Here is a 24,956-nt window from a genome sequence, read left to right on the forward strand (position 1 = left end):
TGCACTTTTAAAAAAAGATGAAATTGTCCAGAGAGCTATTCCAAACGAAATTTCTTTTTGTTTTACAATGGTGTAAACAAAATAACTAATAAAATCTAAGTCTCTAAATCTAATCTATCTGATGTTATTTTTTTCTCCTTTGTGTTTGACACGTGCAACAGTGACACCTGCTGGTTATTTTACTTTAGTGCATCCATCCATCGTACGATAAACTTTATTAAGCATTAAGTTCCCAATGGTCACTTCTGATAATGTTAGTCCCAGAGAGGAGCTGTGTCATTAAATCCAAGTCTGCTTTTTAAAAACTATTATGCAATTTGTGTAATTTATTTTAACGCATGTTTTTTTTTAATCCCCAGCAAGTCGAAAATACAACGTAATATTACAGTTATTATAGTTTCATGTTATGACATGATTGTAGATCAGGTGGATTCGTAAACATCCCTCGTCTCCTCGGTGGGGCTGGCCTTTTGTTTGAAGGCTCCTCCTCCTGTGATGGGAAAGTACACGAAGAAGCAGAGCACAAACTATGGTTTTGTTGATGTAGGACCTAGATTATCGATCAAGTAAGTAACGTTAGAGGTTTACTGTTGTTTGAGATTAGGATTGTTGGATTAAGAATAATCAATTGTCATTAACGACGTGTCAATGTCTAATTTTTAGCTAAATATGAACTTTTAAACCGAGTTTGCGACTGTGCTCGTTTTAGTTAGTTACTTAGCTAAAGGTTGCATTCTACTTCCCTAACTCCCTTTAAAGACTATTACAACATTATTAGTTTTCTGAGTGTGTTTTTCTAACACCACTATAACTTAGTCGTGTCGTGTAGGTATATAATGTCAAGTGTTAAAATGAAACAATTTGAAATAAGTAAAGTTTTAGCAGCTAGCTTAGTGGCTAACAGTTGGTTAGCTGTGCTGCTAGCCCGTGGGTGTTTGAGCCTGTTGGGACATAGTTTGATAATGAGAAAATATCGTTAGGAAATTATCTTTTGTCAAATATGTTGAATTAGAACGCTTTTTACAATATGAAATTCACCAGTGTCTCTTTTTTAAAGGACCTACGTCAGCGTTGTTTCGTTGTGTGGGGATAGCCTGCTAACGTCAATGTTAGCACCTAGCCTGTACACATAAATGCTTTGCACTAGAATGGACCTGTTGAACTCTCAGTTCCTGGACAAGATGAACAATAACATTGGGAGACTGCACTACGACGGTCAGTTTATCCATTATATTTCTATATGTTTAGAAAGCTTGATTTACAAAGCACTACTGTTACATTACAGCACATTTACCTCCTGTTTTATTGCATTCACCCCACTAATTCAGCTCTTGCTTGTTGAATTGTAACATTTAATGATAATGTTCTTAAAACATAATCCAGAAATTCAATTATTTTTTAAAAACATTCGTTTTTATTTTACATTAAGCAGAATGCAAGAAAGAAATACACAGAAGTAATGTTATTCATAAAAATAAAGTTTCTCCCCTATATCTTGCATTGTTAATTTAAACATTGTTAGATTTTTTAAAAGCATTTGACACTTATGTGACATTTTAACTCTATAAAAAAGATCAATTATAGATTATAATAATTTCTTTCGATTCACTTGTTGGACATTTATTGTATTTATTAAACATGTATACAATTATGTCAAGCAATCATAATCTTTCAGCGTTTTTCAAATTTATCATATAATAAACATTGCCAATGTTTATAACTGTAGAGAGGAGAGGGTTAAAATCAAGGTACCTGAGTGACTATCCCTATATTAAGTTATTATGGTTTATTGTGGCTTCTAATATTTTGGGTAAAGGAAATGGTAGAGTTAAATTCAGCTGTTTAGAGCTTAATCGCACTATAAATCTGACGGATCCTACCTGGACTAGACTCTCTCCATGGTTTTTCCTCTTTTTTTATTTTCCTTATGATTATTACCTCCAAGTCTATTGCTTCAAATTATTTTTTTTGTTTAAGGTCTCCCTTCAAAGTTGTATATGCAATTTACTAATTTAAATGGGATGAACCACATCTGTATAGCATGGATTATCCATAGGTGACAATCGCTGTGGATCAGCAACAACATTTCCACTTATAGCATTTTTTATTTACTAATTTTCCCCTTACAGTTGAACGTTCTTTATTTTGATTCTTTGAAAATCTGAACTTATGTATGGAGAACTAACACTGCTCATAACCTTGAACACGGCATCCTGACTTTGCCATGTTCTCAGACCCAAAACAAAGTTTGTAGATGTGCAAAGCTAGCAGAGAAATAACCCAAAACACCTCCAGCTGTAAGAAGGAACCAAAAGGGGTTTTTCAAAGCAGTGACTCTTGGGGACTTTACATAAAGGTTGCATATGTTAACTTATAAAACATTTACAATTTATAAAATAAAAAACAAACAAAAAAAACACTATTGCATACAAGAGAGCAACTAGTCTAAACTTGTCTTCCTTGTGTAAATCGTATTGGAATTTTTTAATCTATTAAACAACTTACTAAAACCCCCCCAGTCGTTGTCCCAATAACCTGTATATAAGGTGCTAAATTCATATTTACAAAAATATACAAAATATACAAAAAGGTAATGGCCCAAATTTATTTTTTAGAAAACTGATTTTATGATTATATTCTTATTTCTTTTTTATATTTATTATATTCTGATCAACTAAATTTGAAATTGTTTTCATATATAATTTTTAAGATAATATACCAGGTCAACTAGTAAAAAGTTATATATTTTTAATCAATAATCCTTATTTTGATACATAGTGATAGAATGTAAAAATTGAAAAGCTTCTGCTGATTTTATTCCACAGATGAGTCCAGGATCCCCTCTTTGTCTGCTGCTGTGTCCACCATAACTGGGCCCTCCCCACTCTGCCCCAACAAACGGAAGTATGGGGACGAACAAATGGAGAACAGACTCAACTGTGACGACGACCACATGACCAAAATGAGCAGAATGTTTGCTACTCATCTGTAAGTGCACCACACAGCATAAGTCACAAAGTTATATCAAGTTAATTCATATTTTTTATTCAGTTTTAATTTCCATTTAGGAGATATAGATCAGTTAATGGAATGTAACGATAACGACTGCAGAAAACTCAATTTTAAGCATGCTTTATGTAATACCCAATAAATGCACAATTTGTTATAAAGAACAAAACATTGAAGAACCATTTACTCTTTACCTCCTATAATTGTTTAAGAGAGCTTTTTTTCTGCTGCTTCATTAATCCCACACTACATCTTCTTCCGCTAGCTCATAAATCTGACACACTAAGTAGCATTTATGTTAGTTATGTACAATCCAATTGATCTGGACGGCATATTTTTGCTCTGCTGTTGTTTTGTTCAGGGCTCGTCCCTCTGCTGGAGATCACCGCAATGAGCACTGGAGCCTCAGCCACAGTCCTGTGGAGCATATTAATACCTCCTCTAATGGTATCCATGGGAACCACCCATATGCATCCATTTCTGGTTACGCTATAGATCAGCCTCTGGCTTTGACCAAAAGCTACAATAACTCTGAAGTGTCAAGGACTGTCCTAAGTGGTACCACAGAGCGTCAGCAGGTACATCATTTCTGACTCGTGTTTGCATGTTTTTAATAGCCTGTGATTCAGGGTAGCAGCTGTGCTGTGGGTTAGCTTAGATGTTTAAAGAATCAGTTAAAATCCCATTAAATCTTGTATGACCAGATGAAAACATTTGTCAAATGAAGTTTAAAACTGTTTTGTCAAAACAGTTGGGCGCTGCACTTCTGTGTGAGACGGTAAACATAAGAATATCGGCGTAGAAAACAATCTGCCCTTTTTCATTTGATGATATCAAAATATGCAGCTAATGGTTAACCCTTGTCGACTCAAAGGTGGTTAGACGTGCCTTTATCATATGTAGTTGAATTTCTAGTTTTGGTTGAAGCAGAAAAACTCTTATGTAAAAGAAATGTAACCCCTGGTATTAAATACTCTCAGCTCATTTGTTTGAGCTTTTTCTCTTGATGATTACTTTTTGTAGCTAAAAGGCTTATCAAATCTCTGCTGAAATGTTCTGTTCAGCTTTGAATATAATAGTTTGGTGATTTTAAAGTGTTTTTTCAAAAGTACCTATAAGTATCATGAATACTAGGTCTATCAGTACAAAGAATGTTACGGTTAGAAATATTACTAGTCAGGATGTTTAACAACATTTTTACCATTTAGCTTGTATGAAACTCCTTGAATATGTTAATATTTTTATTTTTTATTTTTTTTTTTTTAGAATCGACCCTCCGTTATCACATGTGCTCCAGCCAGTAACAGGAATTGTAACCTCTCTCAGTGCCACATGAATGGCTGCCCCCCCACTGCAGCCGACGAGCAGAGGAAGACAAATGGTAAACCTTAATGTAACATCATTACTCTGGTAATCTTGTTGAAATGGGACCTTAAATTGAGCCATTAGATCTGTAAGCAGTTGTGTTTTCGAACAGTCGGCCTGATTACAAAGCAATGAGATATTTCAGCTTTACCCACATTCATTCCCCAGAAGTGCCGGCAGCGTTCGGGTCAACGTCAGTGCCTTGCAATTAAAAAGCAATCAGTGTGCTTGCTTCTCATAGTTTCATTTTAAACTGTTTAAAAAAACCCATCTCATTATTGTCGTACTTAACTAGAGTTAAATATTAAAATGTTGAATATTTAGTAAAAGTGCAGTTTTACTGCCAGTCCAATGCTACACATGGAGCGATATATTCCAAGTCTTTCTTTCTTATATTTTTATTCATTATTGATAACAGATAATGAAAACCCAACATTTTGTGTCTCAGAAAATTAGAATAATGTGAAATGATCCCTCGTTGGAAAGTTGTGGTGTCACACCACAATTAGCTCATTACCTCAGAACACCTGCAAAGTTTTTTTTTGAGCCTTTAAGCAGTCTCTCTCTCTCTCTGGGTCACTAGGCTAAACTAGGCTCAAACTGCTGACTTGATGCACATTCAGAAGGCAGTCATCATCTTCATCCTCCTCAAAGAGGTTGAGCCACAATATTCAATTGTTGAAGAAGTTGGTTGTTCACAGAATGCTGTATATAAGCATATTACCAGAAAATTAAGTGGAAGGAAGAAGTGTGGCTTGATGAACCTGCTTCACAGAAAGGCACTGAGTCACACTCATTCGAATAACAGACACCTGCTACGAATGTCACTTTCTTTATATCAAGCCACTCCTGAACCAGAGACATCATCAATGAATGAATTAATCTTTAGTTGATCCGTCTTAACGATTGACTAATGATTGATCAGCTATCTGTTGGAAAAAACAAAACAAAAACATCCTTAGTTTTCGCTTGAATCAAGAGGATCTTTCCTTTAGCATAAGGGCTTAAAAAATTGGTACATCTTTATACTTTGATAAGGTCTTGTGCCAGCTGTATTACATATTGACTGAAAAAAACAATATTTTCTTACACATTATTAAACTAGACATATTTGGAAGATATATCAAAACAGGAACTAGGGTCACTAAATTGAAAGATCTATCAAATATGCGAAAAACAGGATTTCCAATGTACAGAGATGTCAAACTCTTTATTAAAGATGTCACTCTGACATGCTGTCAGACTATTGCCACTTTGTTTCAATAAAGTAGACAACAACTTTAATGTAGATCTTCATATTTAGTGTAATCCAATATTTGGTGCTGGGAGAGACTTTGTGCTCCAAGGTTTAACCACCTTGGAGCACAGCATCTGCGCTATTTATATAATTTAATGTATTTGAGTGTTTATATCTACAAATAGAACCTCATAAAGTTCATTCTGTCTGCTTGTCACTATTAAATGCAATCAATCCATGTCTTCTATGTAGCATGTCTTGGTTCTGCCATTAGCTATTACTTTTTTTGCAAATACCAGTGAGGCTCCGCTTGAAAATCAACAGCAGTGCCTTCTAGTGGATAAGAGAACTACCTTCTAAGCAGGTGCTATCAATTAATTGGATGCATCAAATGTAATCTAATAAACCATTAAGAGACAATTAATCGGGGTCCAGTAAAGCAGGCAAAAAAGAGAGGAGAGACTTTCTCTGTACAGCACAGTTCCCACAGGTCCTTAAACTCCTTACAAGTTTGGGAATGAGTGTAGAAACCATAAATGAAACCTATCCTTGAAGTTCTCTGAAACTTTTTGTGGTTTGATTTTTTATTTTTTTTTTTCCCATGGATGAAAATTGCATTCAGTGGTTCGTTTACTTTGGTTTGTTCAGGATTAGCTTCCTGTGTTTCCTGAATGTAATCGGATTAATGCGTGCGTAGAAACATACATCGGTGCAACCAGTCTTTTCGTAGGGGAAAAATTACAGGGGATTTCAGGATTTGGGTCTTGCTCAAGACAGTTGGACCCCCCCCCCCAAAAAAAAAAAAATTAATAATATGGTTAATATTTGAAGAGAATTTTTTTGTCTTGCCTTATTTTCAACTTGTGCGTCATCCTAACTTTGTTGAAATTAAGATGAAAAGGTTTTTGCAGCTCGGTAGCACTTTGGGTCAGATTTCCAACAATAAGGTTTTAATTAAAATGAGATCTAGTCATAAAATAACTTTTTACACCTAGACCTGTATCCTAATCTTTAAGGAAACTACCTCTCACATGCATGCTAAAATTAAAAGTGTCATAAAAAACTTTTATACCATTTATTTTTTTTTTAATATAATTTGGATTTTATTAAAATAATATGTAATATTCTATATTAGCTATAACTAATATAATAAGCTATGGGAGTACCTAAAGTCCTCCTCATATGAGTTTGAGTAAAGTGATCTAGGAAATTCCTTGAAAGATCCTTGAATTTGATGTTAACCAAAGTGAGGGAACCCTTTTTGGTTTTCCTTGGTTCAAAACATTTAAAACTGACTTTTTAAATTTTATGTTGTATCTTTTTATTGATTTAATGCAATCTGATATAATAGTGCTTTCTTCCTTTCAATTATTTTCAGCCAAGACGGTATGCGACCCAGTTATCGAGGAACACTTCCGTCGCAGTCTTGGAGAAAACTACAAAGAAGCGGAGGCTGTCTCTAATTCGGTGTCCATCACAGGTTCTGTGGATGACCACTTTGCAAAGGCACTGGGTGATGCTTGGCTTCAGATCCAGGCCAGGGGTACAGGCCAGCAAAATCCAGAGGATGAACCATAAGTGGCAGTGGGAAGAAATGAATAGATCAGAGTCTATGAGCGAGTTGAGAGGTCTCATTCTCATTTCTAGCCAAGAACAGTGCAAGAATGTGGCGCTCACATAGGTGGTTCCTGCCTGAACTTCAAGGTCAATCTTTTAGAACATCTGATCAGGCTTTGTCATTTTAATTTATCAGAATTCTCCCACAAAGGAACGATTTGATATTGAATCATTTAATGATTGTGTAGAAAATGCACATAATCATTCTGTAAATTTCAAAGTAGTCAGTTTGAAATCTTTCACCTTCCTGCCTTTTAGCCAAAGACTTTCCCTGCCTTTTACCATCAGCCTGTAAGCCATACATCAATTCTTTCAATGTCACTCTAAGATCACACTGCTTTCTAATCAATATTACTTGAAAATGACAGCTATGTCTCTTTTGCACTATTATGTTCTCCACCTTTGGGGTAGCAGGTTACCTGTTGGAATTAATATGTGCAACTATGCGTTTTGAGATTTATATAAGTCGATTAAGGCCTTGGCCTTATTACTTTCAGAAAACACTAGATTAAACCTTCATTTTTATGTTGGTGAACTGGACTTATCCACTGTGTACTAACTAGTTACTTATATACGTTCACTAAATCTGATTACACAACTCCACTAATATCAATTGTAGTTACACATTAAATAGAAAGCATGTTACAGATAGTTGTTTTCTATTACAGACTATTCTAAAACGATGTATTTAGCCAGATTTTATTTTTATCTGCTATATTTTAGAAATACTCACTGCTGGTACAGTTGTACTCCTACTATTTTTTTAAATTGCATATCTGAGCATCCATTTACAAATTGCGGCCTCTGGAAAGGCTGTCTTTGCAGTTTTACCAGCTGCAGCTACAGAGCTGGATGTTGTAGCTTAATACGTGACTGAATATGGCTAAAACTAATCCTCTGTGTTCTAGCTGATGAGCAGTGACTTTATTTATTCTACATATTTTGATTTTTGTGAGAGTTTAGCTTTGGAGGGGATTTCTCAACTTCATTAACAAAGAAGTTGATTTCACTTTGCCATTTTAAAAATACACTTAAATAACCTTAGTTTTGAAGTTTGCATAAACATTCCACCACTGCTGTTTGATTTTTAGCTGTCACATCAGTCGTGCTTAGTGAGTACTGTTACAATATTGTACACGGGTTTTACCCTTTAAATGCCGTTTTAATATTGCCATTTTTAAAATTAAAGACCTATGGTGTCAGAGATCAAATCTGTGATACAGCTCTGGTTTATTTAGTCTCATAATAAGACTTTTGTTATTCTCGTCATCTTACCTTTCTAAAAAAAAATTGTGTCAAAAAAGCCTAAATGTGTCATAATGCAAAAACGAGATAAAAATTTTAAAGTAAAAAGAAAAAATTAACTTGCAATGGCTGTTATTGGTATAAATGTGAAAAGTGACCATTGGTTTCAGCCCCCCTGCAGGAATAAGTTGTAAACACCTGACTGCAGCTGGAATGGGCCAGTAGAGTGTGATGATTTTTTTTTTTCTTCTCTGGTTACTGCATACTGATTCTTTAAAAGGTTTTCAAACCTTTTATCACACGTTAAAAGTTTAACCATAAAACACAAATGAATTTTAATTTGACTTTTCATGACAGGGCAACAAAACGTTGCACATAACTGTGAGGTGGAGAGAAAAGGATACAAAATGTTTTACGTTTTTTCAAATATTTCTACTTTTTGTAATGATTAGGTAATTCTAATGAATCTACTTTAATGTTGATACTTCCCTGTCTGTCCCCTCAGCATAATCCTGACACCACCATGTTTCCTCATAGGAATGGGGTATTTAGCTTCATGCCATGCCATTTATTTTATATATACCAAAAAGTTTTGTTGTTGGCTTTTGATATTGTTTCATGACCTAACCCTGCTCTAGATTTCTCTTCAAATGTTTTTCAACAAACTTCTGAGACCCTAACAGAACAGCTGGATTTCTACTGAGATTGAATCTCAAAAACAACAACTTAATTCACTAATACGCAGTTGGTTGCACTGGAGTTTATTCAGGGATGCTGGAGTACAGGGGGTGAATAAAAATGCAGATTTGAGGAATTTTAAAAAATGTATCATTTTCTTCCACTCCACACGTATGGACCATTTTGTCTGTCCTGTAAAATCACATCAAAGCTGATTGTTTTAATGTGAAAAATTAGATAACTTTTCCAGCACACGCATTTAGTAGTGTCATGTTTTGTGATTTGTTATTCTAGTTATCCTTTAGAAGTTTACCACCCATGTTTTCTTAATATTGACTTACTTTTTTATAAAGTTATATAATCTTTTCTACTTTATTTTACACATTCAAGACCATCATTGCGCAGTGCGGAATGATCAGCAATATTTGCTTTCCTTTCTGACTACTTAGGAGGTAGAATGACACTATATTTTCTAGAGTTTTCCTTTAATCAGTGCAGCTTTTTGACATTGATGCTTCATTTGTGCAGACTTCTTTAACCGTCTGAGCTTTCTGTATGTATTTGTGGAGGGGATATTGGATCTGCTTGTTTGACACAAGTAAAAGTTTCACTAATGTATTTGGTGGTATTAGGCCTGTATTTAATTTTTTTGAATACGTGCATCTGAAAGACTGTATAAAGTTCCGGTTTTAGGAGTTATCATTGTAGAAAATTTTTAAGGGTTTTTCATCTTAATTTCTCTGGAAAACAACTTTTGTACTTTAATATTTTCCAAATAAACTAAATATCTAAATGTTTGTGTTTTGTGTGTTTTCACTTCTTTCAGGCTATAATGCTGGTCTGCCAAGTCTCTTTCAGGTTGAAGTTTTCCAGGTTGGATTTTTTTAATACATTTATACTCATATTGCACATGTAGTGATCCTGAAGTAGTGAGGGTGCTCTTCAAATGCATCTAGTTTTTAAATGTGCTTAGATTTAGCTTAACGGATCTGATTTAAATAAGTCAGTGGAGGTGGCTGGGACCTCTGTTTCAGGTGCCGCTGTGGATGGCTGGTACTGGCACATTCCTCTGGGAGGACGGCCCAGGACATGCAACCAAGTGCCTTCAGAAGTAGACACATATATATAGAGAGATTATATAATTTATGCATAAAAAGGGCTGAGGTCAGATAACAATTTATTTTTTATAGGAAGCACAGAGCGCCGTTCAAACCATTATCTGGAAATTAAAAAGGGTTTAACTTAATCTAAGAAGAAGTGTTAAAAAAAATCAACCACGCTAGGACAGCTAGTACTCTGCATTTGATGAAACCTTTTTAGAGAAGAAGCCAGATAAGTTTGCAAGCTAAGGGTCAGGTGGGGGGGTTCACCTGCCAGCAGGACAAACTTAAACAATTACCCATAAAGCAGAACTCTAGGTTCTTTGGTGCCCAAGGCAATAGTAGCACTTTGCCCCTGACCCCTTTCCAAAAATCACCTCCACAGTTATTCCAAAATAATATATATATATATATTTTTAAACGTTCACCCCAAAACTTTTTAAAGGCAATAATCAGGAAGATAAATATAAGTCTGAAGGATAGCATTACAATAACCAACAAATTAAATGAATAGAAAGTAACAACAAGTTCTACAATCAAAATTAAAACTAAAATAAAAAGGTTAAGACAATAACTTTGAAAGGCAACAGCCAAAAAGAATAAATGTTATCTTTAAAAATGAATACCCCAGTGCAGGGGTCTGCAACCTTTCATATCCAAAGAGCCATTATGCTTCGAGTACGACCAATTAAAAGTTTTTTAGAGCCGCAAAATATAACATGTCTTTAAAAATATATATAATTTTTTTTTATTAGCTGTTAAAGGAAATGTATGTATTTTTAGCTTTTAAAATAATATTAAAACACATAATTTCCACGCTAATTCAAAGAAAGATGGCTCTTAAAACATATTTCTGGTTCTTTTAATATCATTTTTTTCCATCTTATAAAAAACACAAAAGCTTTTAATGCTGGTATTTATTAGAGTACATTATTTAGCTCTTTATATACATTTTAAGAGCCGCTGGAGAGGATCCAAGGAGCCACATGTGGCTCTGGAGCTGCAGGTTGCAGACCTCTGCCCCAGTGCTACAAGGGAGGGTGCAAAATCAAAAGTAGCATAAAACTGGGAAATCAAAGGCAAAACTCAAAACTATTGTGTCATTGAAAAGGATTTCTACTTTCTATTTTGGTTAACGTTATAGATAAAGCTTAACATTATAACACAATTTGAAATCAAAGTAATCTTAAACTATAGAGGAGCTCTAAGATCTTAGTTATATAAGTTATAGTTGCTTTGTTTTAGGCTTGGGCCAAGTTGGAAAAGATTGCCGGCCACAAAGGGACAATCTATAACACCAAAACCTCACCAACATACCTTTGATTGTTTTTTTTGTTTTTTTATTCTGCCACTTTGCGCGCTGCCCAGCTGATGCAGCGACCTGTGTCACCTGTCGGTAAAGCCGCCCCCAAGCAGAACAGTGTAGATCAAAGTATATTTAATGTTAGAATGGCCAAAACCCAATCTAAATAAATTTTTATAAATAATTGAAAATCACATATGCACATTCAGTGAAACATTTCGTTGGTCTTTCACATACATCCCATTAAAATAGGGCTCGGCTGCAGCAGATTGGTGAAGTAAGGAGCATCTTAATATTTTTGCATGTACCTATATGCAGTAGCCAAAGAACATGGAACATATAACCAAAATGTACTGACAAATCAATGTGGTTGCATGTATATGTACTTGAAAAGTTAAAGTACACCCAAAGTTTAATCTTAAAATGATTATTTACCCTGAACCACGATTTTAAACTAAATAAGTTAGAACAGCCCTCTCAGCTGCTTCACTTGAAAAGCATAAAATCTGTAGGCTGAGTACCTGGAAGCCTTGGATTAAAAAAAGCTTATTTTTAGTAAGGCAACTGTTTTAATGTCTCTTTTGCACTATTATGTTCTCCACCTTTGGGGTAGCAGGTTACCTGTTGGAAGTAATATGTGCCTTTAAAATAACAGTTAGCTAAAGGGACTAAACGTTGGTATGTCCAATAATAATTAAAGTAACTGTGCAACTGTATATTGCACATGTATTTTTATGTAGGGGCTAATGTTACTTACTCTTGCTTTGATAAATGTTATGCAGTCTACCCAGTCGTCCTAGAGTTCATCTTTTAGATTCTGCATGTCTTAGTCAGCCAAATGTTTGATTACATGCAAGAGAGAAGTATTTCCACAACAAACACCTGTTTTATTTTACCATAAGATAAAGTAATTTATAAAAAATCCTCCAAAGTCCCACTTTTTTTTCTGTTGCCATAGTTGTGGAGAATTTGAAATGAGGTTTCCAGAGTCAGACACAAGCTGTTCTAACACTATCTCTGAGCATCAGGTCCCTCTGGTTGATATTTGAAAGTTGAATGTTCTTTTCCACAACCTAAACAGCCTGCTGACAGGTCGGCTTTGCAACAACTGTTTATCTAATGTCTTTCTATTTTCTACTTAATGACCACATGTGTGAAATAAATTCTGCAGCCAGGCTGGCTTGCTCTCGACTAGCAGTTGCCATGTTGCATTAGACATCAACTGCAGTCTATCAGACAGTATTTGTTTGCAGCCATGGTGATTAAAACACTGACAGTGGGACATGTTAATAATGTGATTCACATTGTGCTACAAGGATTTTTTTTGTTTGCAATATAGCACCTTTCATAACTGCAGATAAGTAATTGTTTAACATCCAAAGGATGGCATTTTTTAGGATCTCTCCTTTGACCAGCAGATGGCATCATTATGCCTCTAAAACTCTTATAAAATTCCTCAATCCTTTGAGAAAAAACCAGAGTATCATCAGACCCAGAGGATTGGAATGAATGCTGCAAATCTTTGGTATATCTTTTAGTGTACTGAATATTTCCTTTTGATATTTCAAATATAAAGTATGGTTAACTCAGATCTCACTGTTATTTATCATAGAGAGAAATTAAACAGATTACCCTATTAGATTTTAGACCTTTTTTTTTTTTTTTTTTTTTTACAATTTTTAATACATTTTTGTTATGATTGATATTTTTAAAAACATTTCTTTAGATACACTTGATGTTTAGGCTCTGATGCATTCCTTACACTAAAATGAAAATGCACAAAATGACAACTAGACCACAATTTTCTGGAAAATATTCATGACAAAAGTATTTAGAGCAAATAAAATGATGTATTTATTTTTTTTTGCATTAGAAAAATTGTTGCTTTCAACCCTCAGGCTGAAATCTGATGGAGAGCCCCTAAAACAGTCCAGTGCCTACACAAGATTAGACTCCCACCATTCAGTAAACCACAATGCCCCTAATACTGCTGCGGCAACATGCCTTCCAAGGAAGCCTGATTTTGTGGGATTATAAGGGAGGAGAGCTACATTTTCCAGCTCATTCAAAAAATATAGAAAAACAAAGTATATCCCTGCATAGAAAAACTCGACAGGCACGCAAATATCAGCCTGCATTGGTAGCCGACATGAGGCAAGTGTCTTAATCAAGATGACACTTCAGGGTCATGCCAAATTCAGCTTGGCCTCTTCAATGTGTGAAGGCCACAAGGAGCATGACATCTGTGCTTGAAATGGAGGCCCAGTCTCTTGGTCGCTGCCTCATGTTTTTTCAGTAAGAGGATGTAGTCTGCTGCTTTGAGGCACACAGTCAGGACACACACATGTCAAACACTGTGCTCCCTCGCCTTTGTAAACGAACTGAACCAATGAGAAGAGCTTAACACGGTGCACTCTGGCCACTGTATGGCATATAAATGAATCCAGTTGGATAAATGCAAGATTTTACCAGAGGCTAAATAGGAAAAGTGTGTTTCACAGTGTCACACATGTTGACTCACATACTTTGTACATGCTTTGCTCCACAAACGGCCGATAGAGATCTCATTCATTCGTTTGCATAATTCCAAATTTGTTGTGCCTAAACAGAGTCCAGGGCTGCACCCCTATCTACAGCATCGGTGAATGCACAATGTCTGGGGAATTTGCATGATTGCCTGTAGATTATGTGAACATCATCACCTCCCCCTCTTCCTAGTCCTCCTCTTCCTTTTTATTTTTCATTTTTTCTGTGGCTCTCCACTGTGAGGATGCACACACATCCTTGGGCAAAAGAATCTAAAATAGATCATACGAGCAACTGGAGTAGATGCACAGGCACAGGAAGCAGCTCACGGGCAGACTTGAGTCATGCTGGCAAGATCATGCACCCTGAGCTGACAGCCCAACACACCCGATTACCAATCACGTCACTTGCAAAGATACAGCTGCAGCCTCATATACATTGTAAATAAAGAGTGGGAAATGTGGAGAAATGACCCAGGTTTCCACTCATATAGGACGTCTAAGCAAAGTCTACATTTAAAAGGAAGGCTGTGTGCGACTGGAGACAGACCTGATGAACATCTCTGGCTCAGGCAGCAGTGGCTCATTCAATGTGTCATGTGGACTGCTGGCAATGGTATAACCTTTGCAGGGGGAAAAGAAGACAACACGGTCACTCTGGATAACAGTCTCGCGATGAACAAAAACAGACCCTGTCAGGCCATCTCAGCATCAGTTTTGGGCTGCACACCACTGCAAACACAACCTACCAATCCCTTCTTCCTGCTATCAGTTAAGACGTTTCCTTCTTTATAAGGCATGTAGGCTCCACAGATTTGCTGGAGATGCTAATAATACCCCTCTCCTTTACATCCTCCAACACTATGTGCTGCCTCAGCTCCATGTTTGACCTGTTTTGTTGGAGATATTTGGCCTGTTGCATCACCGTATGGTGCTTGACACAGCCAGTATTTAGTTTATTACAGATTTGGTTGGCATCAGTGCCACAACATTATTCATTATTGATTTGTAATGACTGATTTAAAGAACCATCTGCTGCGAAAGCATGCTGTTTTCAAATTTTTGCAAGAAAAGGCAGTGCTAGGCAATTTATTAAAATGGAACATTTCAGCAGCAGGACAATTCAAAGTGATTTACATGAGGAGAACAAGAAAAATACATTGCAGTGGCATAGAGGCAACACAGACAATAAAAGAGAGAAAATGAATTATTAAAATATAATGATTATATATATATATATATATATATATATATATATATATATATATATATATATTCAAAAAATGAAAGGAAATTTGAAATAAAAACTTAATTGTCTCTGTAACCAGTCAAAGGTCACATTAAACAAAACATTTTTTAATATCAATTTAAAGCATTTTCAGGTATCAGCGCTTTTACAGTTTTCTAGGAGTTGATTTTAAATTAGTGGAACATCAGAACTAAAAGCAACTTCTTCCATGTTGGGTTCTGGATATGGAGAGTAGCTTTGAGCCAGAGGACCAGAGAGGTCTGGGTGGGTGATAGACTGACAGCCATTCTGTAATGTACATTTATAGGCTAGCATGAACATTTTAAAGTCTATTTAATGAGCCATGGGGAACCAGTGTAACGCCTTTAGAAGAAAAGGAATCAAACATCAAATGTGGGGCATACAACCCATGCAAAAAGCAGCAGATTATTATAAAGAAGAGGAAAAAGATACATATTTCTCAAACCATTTTTTAAGAAAAAAAACTGGCACATTTGTATTCAGCCTCTTTTACTTGGACGCTCCTAGATAAAACCATCTGTAAATGTTTCCTTCTGAAGTCACCTCATTAGCTTATAGAGCCCATCTAAGGGAAACCCAACCTCTGTTAAAACATAACTCTTCTATGCAGACCGAGAAGAAAAGAAGAAAATAAACAGCTTCTGAAAGAAAGGACAAGGGAGTGGTAGAGACGTTTGGATCAGGTTTGGTTGTAAGAAACATAGAACCCCTCCTACAGCTAATTGGTTTAGTTCATATGTGCTGATGTGCTGGAATGGCAATGTCAAAGTCAGGCTGCATTTGTGGCAAGGCCTGAATACAGACATTCAGTTTGACTGATCTTGATCCATTTTACCAAGAAGAATGCCCAAGATTATAGCACTCAGATATAAAAAGCTGGGTGAGATTTCCCCAAAAGACTCGGATTTCTAATTTAATTTGTTGGTATTTGCACAAACTTTTGAAACAAGGGAGCAAAATTGAGAATAAAAAAAGCATGCTACATATACACCATTTCCTTCATGCTTTACTTTCTGCTATAAGCAATACTTTGTCAAATAAAATCTCCATAAAATACATGAAACTTAGGGTTGATCATGTAGCAAAAACAAGCTGAATGTGTATAAATACTTTCCAAGACTTTACTAATGAGAGGGTGACTTTTAAACCTTTTTTTTCCCAGGACCGCATGTGATCATTTCAATTTCCTCCTTAAACATCCGGCTGAGCTGATGTGCATTCAGACAGTGTGTTTTGGACAATGAACAGCAGATGGATGTTTGAACCATCACTAAGGGGCATTCTCATGTCTCATTATGAGGCTTGTTAAGGCCCACATTACAGCTGCTTGACTGAGCAGCCTTAATCAGGAAAGTGACCCAACACCAACATGAGCAGCAGCAGCATTTTACCTCTCACTGCCATCTATTTGCTGCTTCCTATCGCTTTCTTCTCACTGGTCAACCTCCCCCCGTTTTGCCACAGCATCCTCCTTCTCCCCCGTTCCCCCACCACAACCACCAACACTGCCACCACTACCACTCTCCCCGCCGTGTGTTTGGCAGTCACACAGTTGGCCATGTGTGTGCTGAAGACGTTACATAATGCCCTCCTTTCACTGCACTCTAGATCAAAGAGAACAATCCAGCACAGAGAAATCATTCCTTGCCGATTTTTTCCCCTTTTTTATTCAGCCTTTGCATTGTACCATAACCAGACTTCTGCACAGTATAGTGCATAATAGGCAGCTCCAGGATTCCTTTGGAATAAACAAAGGTAGTGATCTGAAGGGTCTACAAGAACAAATAAAGAAAAGGAAGAAAAAAAAGCCAAAGCTGCCAAATAGGAAGTGTCCTAACAAGAATAGATTTGTTTCCTTTGCAACTGCCATCTAAAAATTGAAAGTAACTTTAACAAATTTCAATCTACATTGCATTTCCTCCATCTTGAGTCATCAAAAAACTGACGCAACTATGTTGAAAGCATTTTTCCAGAAGCATTTCCACTCAAAGTCTCTTTCCTTGTTATGAAACGTTTAACCGCACGTGTTCACATGAAGACAAAATGGGAACAGGCAAGGAAGAAGACAATCTTTTTCATCCTAAAACAAAGGTTCTCATCAAGAGGAATAAAAAGCGGCACAAAGAGAGGGAGAGATAGAGAGAGCAACAGTGCATCTTATACTGTCAGCGAGGCTTGGCCTGTCCACATCCTAGTGAGCATTGAGATAACAAGGCTGTGCTGAGGGGACATTTACCTTCCATAACAAATTGTACACATCCCTTTGTTAGACCAGAGGCTTTAGCTTTTAAAGCGAAGCTAAAAGATTCTGCTTTAAATACATAGTGGTGAATTTGAATGCTGTAAAATAATTTTTACCCAATTATAGGTATCGCAAATTTTATTTTCAGACAAAGATAACAGCAGTAAATCTATCATTTCATCTACCATCCTGGTCCTATTTAAAAAAGTAATTGCCCCATAATCCTAATAATGGGCCAATGCTAGCAACAATAATACGTACCAAATACTTTGATGAATGGCCTTGAGTCTTTTACGTTGCTGTTAAGAAATGCTCAACCTCTTCTGCAGAAATTGTGGGAATTTTGGCATGCACTACCTGATCCAGACTTTGGCTACTCCAAATTCGTATTTGTCGTTTGCTGATTTATTCAGATGTGAATTTGCTTATGTTCTTTAGAAAGTGTTCCTGATCCATAACCCAAATGTATTTAAACTTAAAGAGGAATTACAGTTTTCTAATGATACCACCACCTGTGGCCAAAACATAGAACTACTCATTCATCCTTGTACTTCGGAAAGACTTTCTTACTTTTTTTTTAGAGTTTAAATTGGTGTCGGAGTTTAGCTGGTCGCCTCTGAGTATCCACAAAATCCATTTTGAATATAAGGCATTAATAGTTTGTTAGATTGGACTTCACATCCACATAACAGTGTGGGAAATTTCCTGAAGTAAATTAACGGAAAATAGGCTACAGGATTATATATTCATCAGCGTTGAACATCTGAGGTGTCAGTCTGCACATGAAACAATGTTTTAGTCATAAAGGATCAAACTTAAAGATATTTTTCAGTAAAAACTTACAAAATGTCTCCTTATACTAGTGATAATTTTTGTTGCTGCCATGGATTATGGCATCTGGTCCAGATCCTCAAGCAGCAAAGCAGATCCTCTATTTTCCATGTCGGCCTGTTGGTAAGGGGTTCTTTTTCAAAATGCTCTATTCAGTTTGCACCAGATGCAGGGAAACAGATCCTTTCTAAAGTGCTTCGCTTTTGTCTTGCTAATCAATTAAATGTCTCACCAAAACATGCAGCGTTTTTGGAATATTTAAGACAGAAAGAAAAGAAATTAAACGGCATGTGATGTCTTCATAACTTATTTTCTTCTGTTGTTTAGATTTAAATCAGTTCTATGTGCTGTTTGCCCAAGAGTTGTTTTTAGCTTGGCATACTCCAATGTATGCAGTTTTTGCCCAGCCTCTTTTACATTGTTGAATGAGGAGCATTAACTCTAAGAATATTAGACCTGTGTTTCAGTTTTTTAAAGCCTTTTTTTAATGCATGAGGACAATTTTTTGCATTACATAAAACTAATAAACGATGAAAAATAAACAAAACAAACACAAGAAAGAAGAATAAATGGTATGGTCTGTGTCGGTCAGTTGGGGCAAAAAAAAATTCACCTTTTTTAACGGTGACATTGTGTGTTTCCTTTTTTAACCTCCTGGCTGATTCCTGGATGCACTCCTGGAGCAGTGTTGATAGGCCTGCCTCTCCGGGGAAGGCTCCCCAATGTTCAATGTTTCTCCATCTGTGGATAATAGCTCTCACTGAGTTTTCACTGATGTCCCAAAGTCTTAAGCCGGCACAAACAGTGCAATACGAAATGATGCATGGCTTGGCTTTGCCACACTGTGTGATCCTGACATCATGTCACACTGTATGAAAATAGATAACGGACAGAACTACTGGTTTCTGCAGCAAAATCAACTCCTCTTATCTGCTGGAGGTGTCAATCCATAAAACGAGCTGTAGGTTACAGGTGTTAATAAATGCACTTTTTATTTGAGACATAGTCTAAATATAGGAAGAAGATAAAGATAATGGAAAAGAGATTGGTTAAAGTTCTCATGGCTTGAGAAACTAGGAGAAGAGCAGGAGGTTGGTTGTAGCAGCAGCAGAAACAACACTATACAATTTTACTTCAATTTCTGGAAAGCTGAATAACTCGATAAATATGTGAAAGTGCACAACCACAGACCAAGAATTCAAAGTCATGACCAGAAGCTAGTATGTCACAAATAGAAATAATAATATTTTTAATCATATTATATCTATAGGTGATCTGTAAGATTTTTGGAATTGAAAAAATCAAAATCAAAACTAAACTGCTAATGAAATGTGTTAAAAGTGTAGAGAGAATTCAACCTGAAAAACTCACAGAAAGAAAAAAGACAATTAGAGGAGTTTTATTTAAACAATATTTTAACACCTTGCCAGCCAGAAACAAGGCACAGGTTCATATAAACCTCTATGATTAGCAAGCTTAGTGCGACAGTGGGGAGGAAAAATACAGTATTACGGCACCAGTGGCTTTTTTTGGACAGTAGACTGACAAGAAAAGGGGGTATGAGAGAGGGGGAGAGACATGCAGCACAGGACCAGGAGCTGGGTTCGGACCCGGGTTGGCCTAAGGCCTCCATACATGGGTCGTGTGCACTAACGACTGCACCACAAAAGCACGCCCACCAGGTGTTTAAAAAAAAAAAAAAGTCGGTTGTGTAGTGATTAATCTGATGACCACATTCGTTCTGTCACCCTTTACAGACTGATAGATGACAGTGACTTAATTTGTGGCATGATGTGTTTTAAAAGGCTCTATTTAACTGATTTCTTCAGACCTGAGTAAAATTGGACTTCTTTAGAAAAAAAGAAAAAATGTTGATTGCAAAAAAGGGCCTAGTTTGTTCTAACAAAGGTTTTCCCTTTAAAAAGAGGTTATTTAAAAGCTACATTTAATATTTATTCAGAAAAAAAAAAACTTGCTTTATGATTGGAAACATCTAAGAGTGATAAAAGAGCAAAGGCCTTTTTAAAAGTTAGCTATATTTCATGCATCATTGTGTCTGAATCCCAAATTATCCCCAAATGAACCTCAGTTGATGCTGAAGAGGGTTTCATTTCCCTCGGACGACTGAGATCGGCAGCAGTCCTTATCTCTGACGAAAACCCCCGGCTGACTGGTCTGGGGAAGCAGAGCGGATGGGTAATATCTGGCCCTCGGCCAGAGGGGGAAGAAGCAGGTGAATCTGAAATAAAAGCATCTCTAGGACACAGCATAGGCTTGCAGACATGCTGACCACAAGCTGTGCAGCTGCAGGATCAGACAAACTGTGGGTGGAACCGAGGAGGGCAAAGCTTCAGAATGGGTTTGGTGCTCAAACTGTTATCGCACCTGACAGCGTCTGGTTTGGGATCCAGTGGTGCACGCGGCATACGTAAGCAACTGATCATCTATTAAGCAGAGTGATAGTGTGTGACGTGTCACACGCTACATTAGCTTCTGCCACAGGATGTGCTGAACAGACCAGAGGAAATTTTAGGGGTTTGCTCTTACTCCTGACATATAACCTGGCCAAGCTTTCATTCGGGATCATCATAACATACTGACTTTTACAGGAATGTTATCTTTCATAATTCAAATGAATCATGATTACAAAAAAATAATCCTCTCAGTGGTTGATAGTTATAGTTTAAAGTTATATCAGAATATTTCATATCAAGTCTATCTAAGGCTCCTCACCAGAAACCAAGCCATTGATACCAACAGAAGATCCCTTCGAAACTAAAGCAAACTTTTGCTTGTGCTCTGTCTCTCCTCTGGCTAACAGGAAATGTTCTTTACTGACACAAACTCTCAAACTCTTTTTTTTTTTGTGTGTTAATTTTATCCTGGTGGCTTGAAGCCTTTTCTCATTTTATCCTTAATAAACTCTCTTTTTGCTTTCCGTACTAAATTCTATTTGTAAATTGTTCCGACAATGCCACAGTAGATAAACCAAATTTCTGTTTTCTGTGTGTTGTTCAGATTTGTGAAACGATATTTTAATATCCAAAAATAAACCAAGATATTACATACCAAAAGGCAATAATTTTTAAATATTCTATGCTTTACCTTTACAGTTAAAATGAATTGCTAATTTGATGCTACAATTTCATCAATCATAAGTGCAAAAATGTTTCTCTTCTTTTGATTGGAAATTAATTCACTTTGGACTTCATATTCATATTTTAAAATGTCCAACACCTTATTCTCTGGCTCATTTAATCCCAACCACAATTTGTATCTTTATGAAGAGGTAAAACGGGACAGAAGAACCCCATATTTAGGCAGAGTCAGAGAGTGGGAAGTTTCAAAATGTTTAATGACAAAATAAATAAACAGAACAGAAGCTGCTGTGGCTCAGCGGACCTGCAGTGGCAGCAGGGGGAAGGCATAGTATCACTCATCACTGGCAACTCTGGATGTGGGAGAAACACAGGTAAGTGACCACAATATTCTGACAGAAGATGATTATCCGCGCGAGTCCCTTATCTGGTTTAACACTTCAGTTCATCCTCTCAAAGGCAGGATCAACCGATGCTCTGCTAACGAGATGCGGCGCTGAGCTGTCCAGACTGTCCCTGATGCAGCAGCCCCAGTAAGCAGGCAAGAGACAAATCCAGGTCAGCGAAACAGTTCAAAACAGGACCACTCTGAGATCCCGGAGTCCGTAGCCCGACCAGGGGTTCGATCCATACAGGAACAGACAGATCCAGGGTTCTAGGAATACACAAAGCGTTCAAGGCAGGTTCAGAGTTCAAAGAGTTCAGGAGCAACTGACGACAGACACACTCAAATGGAGACAGGCGGGCTCAGTGGTACAGAGTAACAGAGACATGGTACCTGGAAAACTGCAGAACTTTAAACTGTACTCCTCCTAGAAGTCAGCATTACCGGAATTAAAACTGACCTCCCCGCATTTTGAGCCAAAACCAGAGGGCTCTGTGGAGAAGGGCCGGGACATAATCAGAAGAAAAACACCAAATCCTCTCAATCCACTGGCCTTTAAGAGTCAGAACATGGACCAGGGACTTTACTAAAACAAAAAAAACAAACAAGCATGAAAAACTAACACTAATACATACGAATAATGATCTTGCCCAGATAGCTGGGCTGAATTGTATATATAGCAGAGGGAGCAGGTGAATAAGATGAATGATAATTAGACAGCGGGGAGGGTACGGCAGGTGAATGAAGTGAGTAATCAGCTACCTGTTGGGATCTGGAGCTGTACCACCTTCCTCCAGCAGAGTGCGCCGTGGGTCCTCCTGAGCTGAGCCTCCAACACACCTGTGGCCCATCTCATCATCAGAGGATCCACCGCTATATAACCTGCCTTCAGACCTTGCCTCAACGCCGCAGTGTTGATCTAGTTTGGTTAGCAACCTGAGCCTAGTAAACCTGAGAATCTTTGCTGTCTCTTGTAGAGATAAGATTCTAACTTCTCCTTGTTTTTGCCTCACAGGAATCCTGTCTCTTCTTGAAGCTCTGGATGAGCTTAACCTGCCGAGCCTGCCCTCGTGAGCCAAACCTGAAGACTCTTCTCTGGATTCCCCTGCAGCTCTTGGTTAAGAGCTGGAAACCCAAATCAAGGTCAGAAGTAAGACGCTGAAACAGTTATTGGACTCTGCTGAACAAACAGTCTCTGGACCCAACAGTTACCTCCCTCATAGAGAAACCCGGACTCCTTCAAGGTATTCCTCAGCAAACTCTAAAAACTCATAATTCACCAGTCCCTATGCTAACTGAACTGTCATCCCTGCAGACTCCAGTGAACCTGCCCCCAGGCCTGAACCAGTTCCAGTTGCAATATTCTTGTGCTTGTGTAAACAATAAACCTTGTTAAACTTTTCATCAGCCTCCGTTTGTGTTCTGCATATTGGGTTTACTCAGTAACCAATCATGACACTACCGGGGCTGCGACCAAATAAAATAAGTTTGACATACTTTCCCAAGCCATTATGTTAAAAACAAAAAGAAGCAAAAATTTACTTTGACGCATCAATATTAAGCTTTTGCGAAGAGAAACCCACTTTCAAGAAGGTTTTTTAAAAATTACAGAACATTTAAACAGACTTTGATATATTAAACCAAGTGAGGGTCCGAAGTTTACATACTCTCATAATGGATGTGAAATGACTCACTAGGTTTTGATCAGCACTAAATCCTTCTGTTTTCTCAGTGTATTAATGATACAAACAACTAAATACAACTACATACATTTATATTCTTGTGTATTTTTCCGAATCCACATTTGTTCTAATTTGCACATGTCACCTCAAATATAGTAATATGTTTAGTAAATTAGAACATTGATTCCAGTGATGTTTGTGTTATTGGCGTCAATTTGGGTGGAGATTAGACAGCACCCAAATGCAGACACTAAACCTGAGGGTGGTTACTTGAAGATTTATTAACAAAAAAGGATAACAGAAGCAAAAACACAAGAGGGAAACAGAGGGCAAACAAGAAATACCTAAGAACTGAAACACAATCCAAAATATCTAGAATAACACAAAATGGAAATAAAACCAATCAAAACTCAAAGATAAAACTTAAACAGAACCAAAACCATGACAATAGGTGTCTTCAAAAAAGCAGTTATGAAGCAAATATTTCTAAAGTAGCATTTTTCTGTATTTAGATATGTTTAATCGCTCTGATGTAAGAATGTAATCCGAAATCAATGTGTTACATTCACTTTAAGTAGAAAATAATCATAATTAACAAAAATGTATTAAAAGCATCAGTCTGTTTGTAATGGATGTGTTTCACATTAAAATATTAAAATACTCGAACTGCAAAAAAAATATTCAAATTGAATGAATATGACTTTTTACCAAAAAGGAAGATCTATAATGTGTCTACTCAAAGTGCATAGAAAAAGAAAAGGATCAAAAGAATAAAGGGAGAAAATATGATGTATCTATTCTGATATTTGACCACTCTATGATCAGAAATAAACCAAATCAAATCTCCCCCCCCCCCAACGGGATAGCAGCAAAATACAATCAAAAATCCACTGAAGTTGAAATTTATTTGCAGCAACTTTCTCTTAGCTGGATCCACACTGAGTGTTTTGGTTGATGATTTCCTACTCTCCTGTCTGCTGTGCACTGCTCAGCAGAGGCTGTTAAATAAAGTGCTGAAAAATGAGCTTCTGCTTTATGGTGGACTGTAACACTGTATTCTGGTATCATCAATGTGTCACTCAAGCTTTGATTGTTATTGGGTTGTTCCTGAACAGCGTGTAGTTCATTCTAGGGGAACAGATTGGATAATGTTGAATGCTCTAAAAAAACAATGATCCCATATGCACATCAATACTAGTTTTGCAAGGATTCATGTATAGCCTCTTCATAGCAAATTTAGACTTTTTTATTTAATAAAAAAGTAAGATGAAATAACTTTTGCTTCTTTTAATTTCTTCATGCATAATGTATCACCATTAGAGAAATATGTTGGCATCAAATGAAATATTAGTGTCTGTTGACAGTTTTA

At 36.8% G+C, this 24,956-nt stretch overlaps 1 protein-coding gene across 1 annotated transcript; it reads left to right on the forward strand.

Moving 5' to 3' along the window:
- The first annotated feature begins 425 nt into the window (after window positions 1-425).
- Window positions 426-9,948, forward strand: vgll4a (vestigial-like family member 4a). Its single transcript, XM_038281818.1, has 6 exons — window positions 426-566; window positions 1,058-1,215; window positions 2,826-2,988; window positions 3,371-3,587; window positions 4,276-4,390; window positions 6,990-9,948. The coding sequence occupies exons 2-6, from the start codon at window positions 1,134-1,136 to the stop codon at window positions 7,187-7,189; spliced, it is 777 nt and encodes a 258-aa protein (XP_038137746.1). The 5' UTR covers window positions 426-566; window positions 1,058-1,133; the 3' UTR covers window positions 7,190-9,948.
- The last annotated feature ends 15,008 nt before the right edge of the window (window positions 9,949-24,956 follow it).

This window comes from Cyprinodon tularosa, unplaced genomic scaffold (genome assembly GCF_016077235.1).
Source record: "Cyprinodon tularosa strain WSP-4 unplaced genomic scaffold, ASM1607723v1 ctg176, whole genome shotgun sequence".
Taxonomy (NCBI): Eukaryota; Metazoa; Chordata; class Actinopteri; order Cyprinodontiformes; family Cyprinodontidae; genus Cyprinodon; species Cyprinodon tularosa.